We start from the raw sequence: 15703 nt of genomic DNA, 5'->3' as shown, positions 1-15703 counted from the left end.
CGTGTAGGTGTTTCCTCCTCTGACGCTATTGAACTGTCAGGGAATAAAATGCCTAATGTTCTCGTTTTCCTCTGAGGAGACAGAGAACAGAGCTTGTGCTGCTGCTTGTTGTAGGGAGGGAGGTGGTGAGAAGTGTATGGTGCTGTGTGTTGTGAATTGGAAAGACATGCTGCGCAGGATTGTTTGCTCCACACCACCTCCTGCGACTCCATTTTACTAAACTCATGGGGGCGGAATATATTGGCTAAATTGTACTTATAGGCGTAATATTACAGTGCTTGAAAGCATGAAGGCAAGTGGTGCTCAACTTTAAACACGCACTGCGTATATTGGCAAAGGGTTCTGGTTCTGACTTCTTGCTCCTTATTGTGCCTATGGTCTCTGCTCAGTTAATTCTTGGAAATCAACGGGATTAGTCCCTGTCGGCAGAGCTGGCTGCAGGGCTGCTTTCCTTTGCTTTTGAGATCAATGGGGAATCAGTTCTTGCAGAGCTGTCTGGGATCCCTGTCGTGCCAGCCCACTCCCACGTGCTGCTTTTTAGTGTTTATCGAAACCTCCCTTTCCTAGCTCCTGTTTCCAGCAACCCGTCAAAATCAGCAGTCGGGCAAAAACGTGTGGGGAAATCTGAGTTGCCTTTAGGGTGTGTTCTTCTGTGGCCCAACATGACTTTCCTCAGTGCTGTCTGTTGTGTTTTTTTTCTTGATCTCTTCCCTTTATTGACTGTAAACCACCTCAGGAGTATCTTTCGGCAACTGTTGACTAGAATGAGGTATCTTTTCTAAAGATGAGCTTAGGCTTGATCTCATACAGGCGCAGAGCCTTAATGGTGTCTGACTCTCATGGGTTAGAGTGGCAGCTGATACCGAAACAGCAGTTAAAGCTATGATGTTTATGGCCCTCAGCAAAGCAGGATCTTAAGTAACTCTCTTCTCCTATAATGGGAAACACCTCTTCCTAAAGTGTGGACTTACTATATCACTTCAATTTAGAGTTGCTGAAAACATTTCCTTTAAGAGAATCACTTGAATTGGATAGCTTGGAGTCCCTGTCTGCTAAGTTGAGTTGCTGCCAGCCTACACTTGTTTCTTCTCCCTAATAGCATTATTACCTTACTTTTAAAGCCTGCAGTTATGGAACACAGTGATAACCCTTCTACCTCCTGCCACATTATGGTGTGAATATTTAACTCTGCACAAACACTGATGCTTTACATTTTAATTCTTTTCTACCAAACAAGGAGTGAGCACATCTCTGTTAGGAAAGAAATAGTTTAAACCTGTCACTAGGGAACAACAACAGTTACTGTAAAAAAGGGGAAATGGTCTGAATTCCCAGGGACAACTGTCTTTAAAAACAGACACACAACCTCCCACCCCCCAAACCTGCCAAATTACCAGGCTGAATTTCCTCACTAGCAGGCTTCTGAGGGCTGCTTGCTTGGCTGTCTGCTCTAGGATTATGAGAGAGCATCACTCTTATCGTTTTGCACATGCTGTACCATCTGTCCTAAATCTTCCTTTATAGGGGTACGGATTCCAAATGACATTTCTTTCTTAGGAGATAACAGACATGTCTGAAGAATCTTGCTAGGTATGGCTGTAGTGCTATTTATGTTGCAAATTTTTTTTTCCCTCCTTGTTCTGCAGCCACAGTGAACTCTGAACCTTTCTGGTTTTCTACACCCAGACATTGAGAAAATATTTTATGCTGTGGTCCCTGGGAAATACAGAGAAAGTCCCCCTGTTCTATTGTGTGTGTTCTGCTTGAAGCAGGTGAAGTTGAAATATTGCTAAATTCAGATGTTACAAGGACACAAGAGATGCCTTTAATCTTTTATTGTACATTATAAAATGTTTATTGCTCTGTCTGTATCAGAGGTGTTGACCTCTCCCTCTTGGTGATGGAGGAGTATGTTCTGGCAAAGGATCCACTGAAGAGACCTTTGGGGTTGGCCTACCTTCTGAAACCAGCACAAGGGGAAGCCCTTGCTTGTTCACCAACACATCTGCAAGCAGACTTCCTGGTGCCTTTCTCTCAAATCAACTATTTTGGAAAGGCTGGTAACAGTGGAAGAGGAGACATGGCTGAACTCTGTTACTGCCAGCCTGTTTCTTTGCAGGGACTTTTAAACCAGGCACATCTGAGTGCAGGTTTCTTGTAACAAGATTCAAACCCTGCTCAGGCCAACCTGTCTTGGTATTTGATGGAACAGGTAGGATCTTGCCTCATCCCCTAGTGCATATGGAGTGGTCTTGTGGAGTAATTAAATACAGATATCCCATGGCACACTACGAAGAGTAAATCTTTTCCATGTGATGGACTTGCATTGACCAGCTTCCAGAGCACCAGCAATCCCAGGGATCCTGTCAGCTTACAAACATCAAGCACTTAAGAGAGAGGAGAACCCCAGTCCCTTTCCCATTCACCGACATCCTTTTTATGGAGGACTGCCTCCAGCAGATAGCTGGCATTACAACGTCACAAAAATAGTGCAGACAGGACGTGTAAGGAGAACCAGACCTTCCCACAGGAACCCTATTAAAAGAAGCAATTGAAGAACTTGAGCCCTCAGAAAAAGGTCTCTTAGGCAAGAGCCTTTCACAATAAATAGCTATTGCCACGGGAGACCTTGCATAGCAACCGGTATCATGAGTTTTTTTCTTTTTTTTTTTCTTTTTTTGCTGACTGGCTACATTTTTATGGACCTTTTATCACACTGGTGAGTAGACTCAGGCCCAGCTGAAAAATACCATGAAGAAAATGGTTGAAATTATCCTGGAAGCTAAATAACGGTTTCTGGTGTCCCCTCATATTGGTCTATGCCTCAGTGTTCAGCGTGCCCCCAATTATCTGAGATGAAGAGCACCAGTGCGAGATAGGAGAGACAGCAACGGTGGAGATACGTGCTGCAACCTAAATGGAGAACAACCAGGGAAGTTCTCGCAGTGCGAATGGAAACTGGGGTATGTGGTTTTTTGTTTGTTTTGTTTTTGTTTTAAAAACCCACCCGCAAGACGTGTTACACAGCACACATCAATGGAACAAAGCAAGCTGAGAGCACACAGCAGCCAAAATCTGGTTGCTAGTTGTGTCTGTGATGAGCTTTCCTCCTTTCTTGCTTGGAGAGGAGTGACAGTGAAGGATGCCTGAGCTCACCTTAATACTGTCAAGATGTAGTGATAGTGAGACAAAATAAAGATACAACAAAACCTTGTACGTTTCTGAAGACAGGGAAATTGTTCCAGAAGACAGACTGTGAGAGCGGAGAGGAGTATGTGTGAAGTTGCTCTGGCCCAGGTGATTCATGAGTCCAGTACAGGATCACCGGCAGCAGCTGTCTCACTGATGCTTTTCCATCTTAATTGTTTGTTTGGGTTTCAGGTTTTTTTGCAGGATTTTTCTTTCTGGCCAGATGTTTTGCAGAACACAGACAAAGAGGTGTATGCCAGCAAGTGACAATTGCTAGGTCTCTTTCCAAATTGCTCCAACAATATTTCACCTCCCTAGTCATCAAGGCTCAGTGGCAGAAAGTGAGAGTGAAGAACGGAGTCCATCTATCAGATGGCAGGCTGTCACGCTTCAATGATATTCACTGAGGGCTTGTTTTTTGGAAACTAGAAGAGAAAAGGAGACAAAGGAAGAAAGGATGTATAGGAATCGCTAGAGAGGGAGAAAAAAACACATCAGAGATCAGTGCAGTGTGCTGGTCAGTTTTTGTTTTTGTAAAAGTTCTTGTTCCCATCCCCTCGGGATAACAAAAAAGGGCCAGAGTTGAGGCTTTAGGGTTGCACGGTTCATCACTCTGTGCTTCTGAGTGAGCATGAATAAGTGGACTATTTCAAATAAGTAGTAAAAGTGAAGTGGTGGGGATGTCCCAGAGTGCAAGTTGTGAACAGAAACACAAGAAAGTTAAATTAATTGAAATAAGTTGGTGTAAATTACAGGCTCGAGTCTGCTTGCATTATGGCTATGTCATACCTTTAACATCACGTGTATTACCAGCCATCCTCCTGCTGATCAGCTCTTCAGTTAATTGCAAGAGTAATATCCTCTTTACCACATGCCACCTAAGGGCTGCGGTGGGAGTAAGGACCCAAGCAGCTCAGGGACTGCAGTATCGCTCAGTGCATTTTTCTTCCAGAGATGTTCAGACGCTTCAAAAAATACGGGTTAAAATCTGCTTTATTGATGGACGTGCAGGCTAATCCAGAGGTGGGAGTGAAGTGCTGGTGTCCTAATGCGTCTGGGAGGCTCAGACCACTGATGAAGCTGTGGTACTGGCATGCATGGATGTGAAGGGGTGTTTCCTTTCTGTATCCCAGCTGGAGGGAGGAGGCTGGAGTGAGGATGTTTAACGGAGGCTGCTTTTTGGGTAATTTAGCTGAGGCCCAGCTGGAAGCTGATTGCCCGCCCTGTCCCCCACTGTGTCCCAGCAGCATCTCACCTTGCTGCGGAGGAGCCCTCCGCTCTGGTGCTCGGGAGTGCTGTTCTCCGAGGCGCTCTTGACTTTCTCCTTGCTGTTATTTGGCTCATTATCTTTGATGATATCGTACTGTCTGCAAAACAGGGCGATCACCCCTAACAGGAAAAAGCATTAGTGATCACACAAATGAGCTCAGCCCCTGGAGCCTGCAGAGATCAAAGATCCCTTGCTTGCCAGCCGGCTTTGTGCCTTCTGGTAGAGATCTCAGCAGCATTCACAATTGCTCCTAAGGATCATTTTCTCACACAGCAAGTCAGCCCTCTGGCTGTTTCCTTCTCGATGCCTAATTCCATGCTAAACTAGTTACACAGAAGGACAGAAGATTAATTATATTCCAACTTACCCTGTCATTAAATAGGACAAGTGTTTTAAGCCCAACATTTGGATAGTGATCAACACTAACCATGCGGTTAAATGGGATCTTTGCTTTGCAAGCACAGGAGCTCCTGGAATTTCTGGTTAGTGAAAATACGTCCTCTGATCTTTCTCCTCTGGGATGAAGAGAAGGAGCTGGAGCTGGCAGATGAGAGGCAGGTGCCGTACCTGCCCACATGTGATACAAGCCAGGGCCTATTGAGCAGCAGGACAACATCTGCAAATATGCAACAGTGATGGCAGCAAAAACTGCCGGTGGAAATCTCCTCGCACACATGCAGGCACTTGAAGAGAAAAGCAGAAGCAGCCATAACATGTAAGAAGACTGCACATGTCTTTCTCGGAAGCTTTTATGTGACATTTTGACCAAATAACTTCTCTGCCTGCGGATTCCAAACGTGCAGGTTAAGTAGATCCAGACAGATGCTGCTTCTCCTTTACCAGAAAATATTGCACTCCCCTAATAGCAAAACGTATGTAAAGCTTTCACCAGATCATCACAAACTGCTCTGTAAGGCAGCTGCCCCCAGGTGTTACTGCTAAACACAGTGGTCCAAATTCTTTCTTGCCTGTGTGAATGAATGGCTGGTCCTAGGAGAGTAGGTTAACATCTGTCACAGTCAGGCCTTCTGTGATTTCTGATGGTAAAACTGAGGCACCAAGAAGCAAAGTGCTGTGTACAATAACAGAAATACAGACAGCACAAGAGGTTGGGTCTTGTCTCAGTTCAGAGCCCTGGGCACAGACCAGTTCCAGTTCGCATTTGCTAAAACATCATCAGCCCTTCAGGTTATGACCAGGCCAGGTTAAGAGCTGCAAAGAGGTTTTTGTATATTAGGACTTTGTAAAGAGCCCACTAGATGTAGAGAGATTTTTCCCCCACCTGCTTCCCTTTTTAAATGTAAGTCATCTGTCTAGAAGGGAAATTGTGGTATTAGCAAATTCTTTGTTTTGACACTGATCTGAGTTTTAGATTATACTACAGTGGGAGATGAATCAGTTGTTCAGTCGTTTCATGTAATTATTCATGACTGTTTTTACTGGCAAGGCATTTAGATTTGAATGTGCACAACTAAAACTTGACATAAATGCTGGAAAGATCATGGACCAGAGGTTTTGGAAACCTTTTAATTTAGTTTAGCTTTTCATTTGATTATCATCTTTAGCAATAATTGCTGCCCAGTCTCTGGAAGTGCAAATAGCACGTGGTAAACTCAGGACTTTCCAAGGGCAAAAAAATATTCTATGTGGATCTGATTCTGTGTCACCTGGATTTACTTGTAAGAAACCTTGCGGAGCTGTACAGTACACAGTTAATCCCTCCATCTCCCCCTTCTGTGACAGATCTCAGATCAGTGACTGGTTTCCTCTTCACATCTCTCCCTGGAGGTATCTCATCTCAGCAGAATCTAGTATAAACGGGCCAAATCTTCTGTTGGAGCAAACTGATGGCAACCCCTATCAATTCAGGATTGTTACAGTTTACAGCAGCAGAGATGACAGACACCGCCTTTAGAGGACATAACGTTATGCTCACCACTGAAACTACAAGTTGTCAAAGTCATCAGCTGCTCAATACTACTGTGGTGGGTTTTTCTTCTGACCGAGGAAAATTCCGTGTGTGACTCTTGACACGGTCTGTGTGTGGAAAAGTGGTTTGACTGGGGCAAGAGGACTAAATACCGAGTGGCAAAGGTTGTCTTTTATGGATCATGGATTTACCAAAGTGCTATTTTCCCTTCCTGCCAATTTCCTTGGGTCACCTGAACCATTCCCCCGTGGGCAGTGTGCTCTGTGACTCGCAGGGAGCAAATGTTGTTTCATTAATGTTTTACGTTGCAGCAGGAGCAGCAGCTGACTGGCAGCCAAGGGAGGCTGGGGCTCTAAATAGAAAAAAAACATGTGCAAACTTTATTTCCCATTAACTCATGCATGTAATTTCCAAACCGAACAAGCTGAAGGGCTGGATATGGCCACTTCAGACATGCTAAGCCGATGGAGCAGGAGTCAGGGGCGTTTTTCTCTCCCTATTTTCTAGTTTAAAACACGAGTGAGATTTGTCCTAGGTACGATTTGCTGTAAGCTCTACTGAAATGTGGTCCCATGGAAAACTCCTGCTTCTCTTTGGAGATTTAATTTATATATTTGTACGTATTACAGAAAGTCATAGTGAGGGATCTTCACATTGAAGGAGCACGTTTATCTGATGCTCAGTTAGAGGCCGTGTTAATGTATGTGCCTAGCTATGCCCATTGCATCCCACAGCAGAGTGGCCCTAGGATTTTACTGTACCTTCCACAGCACTGGGTGCTCTCAGCTGCCGCTGAGCATGTGCTCTTGCATATAAAATCATATACTACAGTAGCTGTCTTGTAGCAGAGCCTCTGCTTGGATTAAAAGGATTAGTGGCTGCAAGGTTTAAGGAGAGCTAGGGTGGAATTTCAAAAGATTGCCAAAAGTTTGGCTCCAAAGCATCCTTTGGGATAGCAGCTTTCTGCTAGTGCTAGTCCTTCCTCGTCCCACGGTCCCAAGTTCATGTAGACTTTTCCTTCCTTTCAGTTAATATGTTTCTGCTAATGTCCCTCGTCTGACTCTTAAATACTATTCTTTGTATTTTAATAGTGGATGTTCAGAGGATCTGGGTTTATTGGTGTTTTGATGTTTGGGGCCCTTTGTTCTTGCAATGCTTCCATTATTTTAATTGATTTTGAAGTGGGGTTGAGAGCAAGGCTCTTAAATTTCTGTTTTGCATGAGAGTTGGAGTCATATAATAGCCAGATAATTACAATGACCTGTGTCGTTTGAAGGGCTTGAGGCATCCTGTTGAATGGCTGAGGGCGTTACTGTCAGTGCATTCTGGAAAAACTGAGATTACAGGATTAGCCATGGGGAATTAGGCAATTGGTTCATCAAGTCCATTATCTCCTTCCTACTGGACCAGATCAGACCGCTGATTCACCTGCTTTTGGCACTGCCCAGCGTGTGATACTGCAGAGAGAACCGGGGTGCCCTTACAGCTGAATGTGCAGAACTCTTTATGGGAGGAAGGGTTTCCTTTCAGATCTTACATGATTACACATGCAAACCAAGCAAGCCAGCGGGCCCTAGGGATATGGCATGCTTTTGACAGAAAGATTGAACTGACCTGCCCACATAATCAACACCACAACAATGATGAGAATTTCCCCCGCTCGCAGCTGTTGGCTTTTCTTCGCCATCTCCTTCATTGTCACCTCATCTGCACAAGGGGAAAGAGAGATTGTGAAACCTAACCGCACGGCTCAGGCTGCACCAGACACTGCTTTAATGGTGCCCTTGACTCAAATCATCAGTGCGTCAGGGTCAAAGCTAGCAGGGAGAGAGTCCTCGCCTGTCAGTCATGCCAGCAGCACGAGCTGCGATTTGAACTTGCAGAGCATCAGCTGCTCTGCAGCAACTGCCCCTGACAAGTAGCTGGAGATGGGGCAAGGGAGGAGCAGTGAGACAGGATCAGCGGGCCGTTACCGCAGAGGAGCTGCCATGGGGTAAGTCCACATGTTATCTGGCCCCATGGTGGCTCGCTCTGCTCTGTCTCTGGTCTCTGTTAGTGCCGTCTGCGCCTGTCACAAAGCCTTGCATGCTTCAATAGTTCTTCTCCCAGCTCGGGAGCGTGGAGCCTGGCATGGTATTTTTCAGTGGAGCCATGGGATTCAGAAAGGAGTAGAGCCTTTTTGCAGGGCGTAATGCGCCTCCTTGGCTTCAAAGCACTAAGAAGATTACAGTTCAGGCCTCCAGGGAGGGAAGCAGTGCTCCTCTTAGTGCTTTCAGATGAACAGCAATTCAGTATTTACAGACACCGAATCATTTTAGCAGAAAGAGTCAAAAACTCACAACATCCTAGGAACCACGGCCAAAAGCCCTGCAACAGGCTGAGTCCTCAGTAGGCAGGCAGTAACCCTTTATATCCCAGACCCCTGTACTCCCTAGCCCTTTTTGTAGCACAGATTCTTGATGACAGAAAACCTTCAACAGTCTGGTTTGGCTTAAGAGGAAGAAGTGAAGCAGTTGCCAGTGAGGAAGAGCCTGATTTGCTCCATGGAGATATTCAGAACCCAACTGGATGTGATCCCAGACAACCTGCTCTAGTTGACCCTTCTTGAACAGGGGTTTGGACTAGGTGATCTCAAGCGGTCCCTTCCAACCTCAACTTTCTGTGATTCTGTGATTTGGCAGAAACATTTGAAATGTAAGAAAAGTGGGAGTCTCTGGGTATTTTTTTTTCCTGCTGTCCTGGGATCCAAGCACAGGATGCTCAGCGAATCCCCCCCTGCCCAAGTACCCTGTGAGCACAGTGGTGGTGTGCCCAGTGCCATCCAGGGGTCTGGTTCCACATAGGTTCACAGTCTGCTCAGGAATTTCCCCTGGCATTCTCCACTTGCAAGGATGCTGGACACACAGCTCCTGGTCTGGAAACCTTCTCCTCCTCACTTTGCCTGTTAAACCTCATCTGAAACGGGAGAAATGAACAGCCGGCCTTTGGCAGCATCTCCCTATCACTCTGTGCACCCGTCAGCCTTGTCTGCTGGGTACTCTCAGGGCCTCCCACTTGTCCATGTGGGGCTGTGAGAGGGCAGTCAGCCCTGCGTGCGTTTAACCCAGCTATCCTCATTGCACAGGATACTGCTTTCCTCTCTGCAGAGCCCTACACTGCCTGGGCGTCCCAGGGGCCACATAGGAACTCACCCACACTTGCCTTTATTTTTAGAGGCTAGTTTCTCAGCTTCCCTGGGGGTCTTGAAGAGGACTGGCTCACTGGCAGGGCTCTGGCCTTGGATGCTGATGGACTGGACATGCACAATGTACTCAGTGTCCTCCTCTAGGTCCCAGAGGGCACAGGAGCGGGTGGTGGTGTTCACCTCCTGGATGAAGCGCAGCATCCGCACGTCCTTCTTCTGGAAGCCGAGAGAGGAGAGCACAGAGTGGTGGAGAGACCTCCCGTGTGCACTGCTGTCATCTAAGACCACTGCTTCCTGCCCTGTCCGCCACGGACGTGGAGGCCGTCGGACCCTTTCCTCTCTGCAGCTACCAATACATGAAGCGCTGCTGCAAAGAGGACGGGAAGCCAAGTCCCCTCCCAGACCACGAGGGACAGGACGAGAAGGAATGGGCTTAAACTGCAGCAAGAGAACTTGGAAACTGAGGGGACCTGGGGTGAAGATGAACATGACCGAAACTGGGTAACTGTAGGCACCATACCTGTTGGGAAATTGCAAATCCAATGACAACTTCATCTTCCAGAACATCCCAAGTCACAACGGCTGAGTTGGCTTTCAGATGTTTGACTGTGACATTTACTGGAGCCGACGGGCTGTCTGCAAGGAGGGAGAGCAGAGCCTTTACAGAGGCAAAGTCACAGCCGCAGGCAGGAGACAGAGCAAGGGTGAGGAAGGGAGTGGGAAAGGACCTTGCTCAGGGTCCTTCCTGGGTATGGTTCTGGGTATGGGACCTGGAAATTGCGGGTACTCCATGTCTTAATTACCAGTGAGGTTCTAGGAGATCTCTGCTGAGAGTATGAGTTGCATTAGACACGTGCGAAATAACTGACCCTTGGAAAGAGTTTCTTTAGACAACACGGCAGACCACCAAGTAGCTCATTCGTCTCATCCTTCCGAGCCACGTACCATGTTTTGTCTGTTGTTTCCCATTACGGTCTGACAGTGACAGCTGGGAGGAAATGCAAAATCTGCCTTGGAAGTATGAAAACTGAATGCTTTGATGAGCACTCTGGAGGTTTGAAATTCAGGAGTAGTATATGGGAGTGTTTCTTTTGCTTTTACATGTTATATTTTTATACACGTTTTGCAGCTGATGGGCTGTCTCTCAGGTGGCCAGAGGACATCTGGCAACCGTCGCTTACGGCTAACAGGACAAAACGTGGGGCAAGAGCACCGATGGACCATTGTAACGTGAAAAGGGCAGGGCATGAAAGCAGTAGCCCGAGGCTCCGTGTTTAGTGTTTGTTCCCAACTCCAGAGCTCAGCTGAGTTTCCAGCTTCCAACTGGGTGGATCTATGTCACTGCCGGCCTTGCCAAAGTGAGCAGGGCTCTGGTGTACCAGCGGGGCTCCTGCCCTCCTGCACACCCGCACTGGGACCCACAGTGCAAAGCCCTTCTTGGCATCTCGAGGGGAAGTTTTTACCTCGTAGGCTCGGTGCAGTCCTTCCAGTGCTCTGTGCAGCAGGTTGGACTCCTGTTCCCTCTCCTCTGGTCAAATTTAATTCACAGTCTCCAGCTTGTGCCCCAAACCCAGAGTCAGTAAATGCTAATGAGACTGCTAGGACTCCGACTACCCCCAGGAGGTCAGTAGGGTGAGAAGGAGTCATTTTTTCTGACTTTCATCAAAGAATAATACTTTTATTGCTTTGTAACTGTTGCATGACACTGCCCTTCTGGGGCTGGGGCTGAGGTCAACAGTAAAAGAATGATGCATGTGTGCACATCTCCAGTAACACTTGTTGGATTTATAGTCAGTCCCAGCCGCCTGAATGTGGCCAAAAATATTCTAGCTGTAGTGTCAGTGTCTCCTAACAACTGACTTCACTCCTGGTGAATGTTCCCCCGGGAACAGAGAAAATAACGGGAGCACGGAATTCCCCAGCTGAAGGTCAGTGCTGTTCTACACTTAGCAAAGCCATGACCTTATTCCTTTCTCTCCTCCCCAAACACCACCCAGAGTCCAGCCTTCAGAGCTCCCCTTCCTAGCAGATGGGAGACCCACACCCACCAGTGAGACCCTTAGGAATAGGACGTCTGGACAAGCGATTTGGAGTCAGACTGATTCTAGCAAATCCTTCAGTGAGCAAAAAGGTGGCTGAAAGGTGCATGGCTAAGTTCACACAAATTTGGGACTTTAGAATGAGGAGCAGCAAGCAGTCATGGTCTCTAGGATTTCATAGGGGAAGGTGTCCTTCCTCTCTGGAGTAGATGATCAAGTTGGTATTGATCCAGAGCATTCTCATCCCTCAGGGGCTGGCCTTCGTGAAATGAGGCAGTGGTCTTCAGCCGCCTCTCGGAGAATGGAAACGTTTATCATTGTCACCCTCCGCTGCAGCAGCAGGGCCAAGGACAAGCTGAGCAGGGGAGATGGATCGTTCTCCTCCGCCTGAACACCGGTCCCTTCTGGACTCAGCTCCCTGCTGTGATGCAAGGAAGGGACGTGGGTCTGCAGCTCCTCACCTTCCCCTGTGACTGAACCCGCGTGCCAACAAGAGTAGGGTCTAATTTTAGGAAGGGGCAGTCAGCAGATGGGAATGCGTACAGGGAAGGTCTGTGAGTCATGCCTGATGAATTTGCTAGAACATACGGAGGACATGACGGAATTGAGAGATGGGAGACAAAACAATCTCCAGCTGCAGCCAGGCACTTCGCCCTTCTCAAAGTACAGCTGTGCAGTTAAATCCCAGCATGGTTGTCTTTCGTGGATATTTTTAGGAGATACATTTTTCTAGGAGCTACCACTGATTTACCCAGCTTAGGTTGAGGAGGCCTTTGAGAAGAGGTGAATTAACCCCACAGGAGCAGAGAGCAGAGTATCAGGGAAAAAGCTTCAGGCTGGGAAAAGGGACGTACAGCACACCGCACTTGGTGCCCGAGTCCCCTTTGAAATTTGTGACCTTGAGGGAGGCATAGCATAAAAAGTGACTAAGTTTCCTGATGACATAAAGTGTGGGGGAGTTGGGAAGACCTAGCAGAGCTGGAGAAGAGCAAACAACCTCTCTGGGAATTGGTGAGAGAGGGTGGAAGGCTGCGAGGCAGAAGGGAAGCACTCGGCAAAGCTGCAACCCAGTGCTTGCAGCCTGCGAAGTAGGACTCTGAATGTAGGCAGAGGAGAAATCAGCTGGTGTGAGTGGTCGAGAGCACTCTAGAAAACCCCCTTCGTAGTAAAACCTGAGAGAGAGACGGGGCAGTAGAAATCAGCAGATAATACAGTGAAATCTGGGACAGCAGGTCTGAGCGTGCCTTTCCTTTCACTACCACAGATTAGGAGTAGCTGCACATAAACTAGTGGTGTCAAACCAGTATAAAAGCAATATTAAAAGAGAATTAAGCACAGTGTTTGACAGAAATACAAAGCCAGGAAAATTAGTTCCCTGCTCCCAGAGCTGAGTGAGTAATCTGGAACCAAAATTTTAATCCGTGAGGATGCTTTTCTCCCTGCTCCCTGGAGATGCATGATGAGATCATGACTTTCTAAAATCTGAACACTGTTCCAAGATACTCCACACCGCTTTTGGCTCCCTGGGTCAGTTGCGGCTCTTTGTAGTGCCAGCCCGGCTGAGATCAGGTGGAGAAGGTGTAATTTCTGTTTCCCAGCTGGCTGTAGGGGGTCAGCATCTCTACCAGGGCCTTGAGGTGCCAAATCCAAATGTTTGGTTCCTTCTAGAGTCATCTGTAACTCCTGGAAACTTTGCTTCTCTGCCTGCGGTGGCCAGGGAAGCTGCTGGCGTTCTGGGAGTGGGCACAGAGGGTGGGACAGCCCCAGGGGCTGTTCCTTCCCCCCCACGGGCGAGAGAGCAGGGAAGATGCTGTGCATCAAACCTTTCTCATGCACTTTTACTCCAGAGATGCTGAGGAGAGCACATCCCCTGCCTGGTCTGTAAGGGACCCATATGGTACAAGGCTTCTGGTTTCACAGTTTGGTTTCATCCCAGCGCAGAGGCTGCGATGCCTGCCGGAGCAGATCACACATTGTGAACTGGCAGAGGATCTGTTTGGCCAAATTTGAATTAGAGCTCTGTGCTCGGATGAAAAAATGCTCTCGTTCTCGTGCCAGCGGAAATTCCAGGCCCTTCTTTAAGGGGAAGCCCTGGTTAATTAAGATGAAATCATGATTTTTAAATGTGAATGGCTGCTTCAAAACTGATCATACTTAAACTGTGTCTTGTTTCCTTCCCACAGGGACCCTTCATCAGGTGAGTCGCAGTCCTACATCCCCCAGGGCCGTGTGTCCCAGCCCTACCTCGCTCCTACCCACCTTGGGCCCTTTTGGCAAGAGCAGGTCAGAACCGCCTCTGCACAGCAAGGAGGCATGAGTGATGAAGATTACCTTTAATCCCCTCTTACTGCTGAGAACTCCTTCTAGCCTCTCATTAAACGCTTTGCTCGTTATTAATGGACTTTTATTTGAGAAACACACCCCCACCACCACGTTACAGGATTCCTCCCTGGCTTTTCATTGTCAACACAGCGGCTGCTGGCACAAGGAAGAGGAAACCACCCACCTGCCCCGTATGTTGACTTCACCCTCGGAGTGTAACGTGGGTGGGATGGGGAGGGAGAAGGCGAGGGGCGAAGGTTTGTCTCCATCCCACTGCTGCTGTCACCTGTGAAGGTAGGGCTGCTGATCGAGGGTGGTGGGGTGAACAAAGGGGGTGTCCAAGACACCAGGGTGTCTTGCCTGGCAGCTCTAGGATCAGGGAGATACCCAGGCCACAAAGACATCACTGGGAGATGCTCAGAGCTCTTGGCTGCTCTGCCACGGTCCCTCTCCTTACCGTCGGGTCTCTCTCTTTTGAAGCTGCTCTTATTTCTGCCTTCTGCCGTGAGCTCTTACGGTGGGGCTGGGGGTGCGAGGCAGCTTGCTGCCTTCAGCCATGCAAGCTGCTGGGGGAATCACTAGAGTAAAAGGAAGAATCTGGGGGAATATCACATCCTTGGAGGTCACCTCTGCCAGCCAAGTCCTGTGGTCAGGCTGTAGGTTTGGAATTAGAGTGTATTCCTGGATTTATCTCCCCTGCCAAGGGGCCCAGCCTAGCCCCAAAACTGTTCCTTCTGAATTCAACTCTCCTGGAAACTCCAGCCTCTTGGAAGTGCCTGGAGTAAAATGCAGTTGCTTCCGACATGGCTAAGGCTATGCTGTAGTCATGACATTTTCCAATTCAGTTATCCCCTCTCCCACAAGCGGCTCCTTTCCTGCCGTGAAAGGCTCAGCTGCTTCAGAGCCCCTAGGACGTGGCCCAGGGAGCAGAGTGCCTGCCGAGGCTCTGAAGCGGCTGGTCCAGTGCTATCCACCTGCAAACCGCGTGCCCTTTCCTGCGGGAAGCAGTGAATGTCAGCCTTAAATCCCAGTAGCTCTTTATTCTTGCACTGCAACCTTCCCTGTGGATGCGGGAGATGGAAGGACACGACCTGCAAGGGGAAGGAGCATCCCGTAGGGTCTGGTGTGATGTTCTCCATGAAGCACTGCTGCCCGCTCCCTGAGCGTGGGTACAAAAAGACCTGCTTTCGCTGCCTTTCTGAGCCTTTCTTTGCTCTCCCAGCATGGCTCCCTTCAGCGGATATAATTGCTTGTCAGCTTTATGGGGTACGTAGGAAGGGCTGGCACGCTGTTCAGCTTCCCCGAGTGTTTTAATGAGGGGAGCCTGCAGGGGAGTGGGAGGGAGCAGGGCCCACCGCTCCCGGCCCCAGGGGAAGCAGGGCTATTTGCTCAGCTCTGACAATTTCAAAGAGCAGAAAGACCAACTGGTGGTTCTTCAGCCTGGGAAAGAGGCAATTATTTGGTACAAATGGGATATTCATAGGCCAGCCCCCTCTTACCCCCCGCCTCGGCCCTATCACCGATTCCCCAGGGAGCGGGTGCCCAAACGTGCGGGTGGAAGCGCTGTCAGGGAGGATGGAGCCTTTTCAAGGAGCACAGAGGTGCTCGCTGCGTCCGGCCCAGCCATCGGGAATTCCTTGGGCCAGAAGGAAGGGGTGTTTGTACTTCGGAGAACATCCCGTGCTGCCAAACCTCGGACTCTCTGAGTCCCGAAGCCGGGCAGGATTCGCTCGGGTCTCGCCAACGCCATGGCTTGGGGTTTAAAGCTG

At 48.4% G+C, this 15703-nt stretch overlaps 1 protein-coding gene across 1 annotated transcript; it reads right to left on the bottom strand.

The window, feature by feature from the left end:
* Positions 1-3297: 3297 nt before the first annotated feature.
* FNDC5 (fibronectin type III domain containing 5) lies at positions 3298-10231 on the bottom strand (the record flags this gene model as incomplete). Its single annotated transcript, XM_009706890.1, has 5 exons — positions 3298-3614; positions 4445-4578; positions 8004-8096; positions 9591-9789; positions 10094-10231. Coding segments are annotated over 5 exons (606 nt in total), but the record flags the coding sequence as incomplete, so codon positions are not given.
* Between the last annotated feature and the right edge of the window lie 5472 nt (positions 10232-15703).

This window comes from Cariama cristata, unplaced genomic scaffold (assembly GCF_000690535.1).
Source record: "Cariama cristata isolate BGI_N322 unplaced genomic scaffold, ASM69053v1 scaffold2579, whole genome shotgun sequence".
Taxonomy (NCBI): domain Eukaryota; kingdom Metazoa; phylum Chordata; class Aves; order Cariamiformes; family Cariamidae; genus Cariama; species Cariama cristata.
The sequence above is the reverse complement of the archived record's forward strand: the minus strand, read 5'-3'. Positions and strand labels throughout refer to the sequence as shown.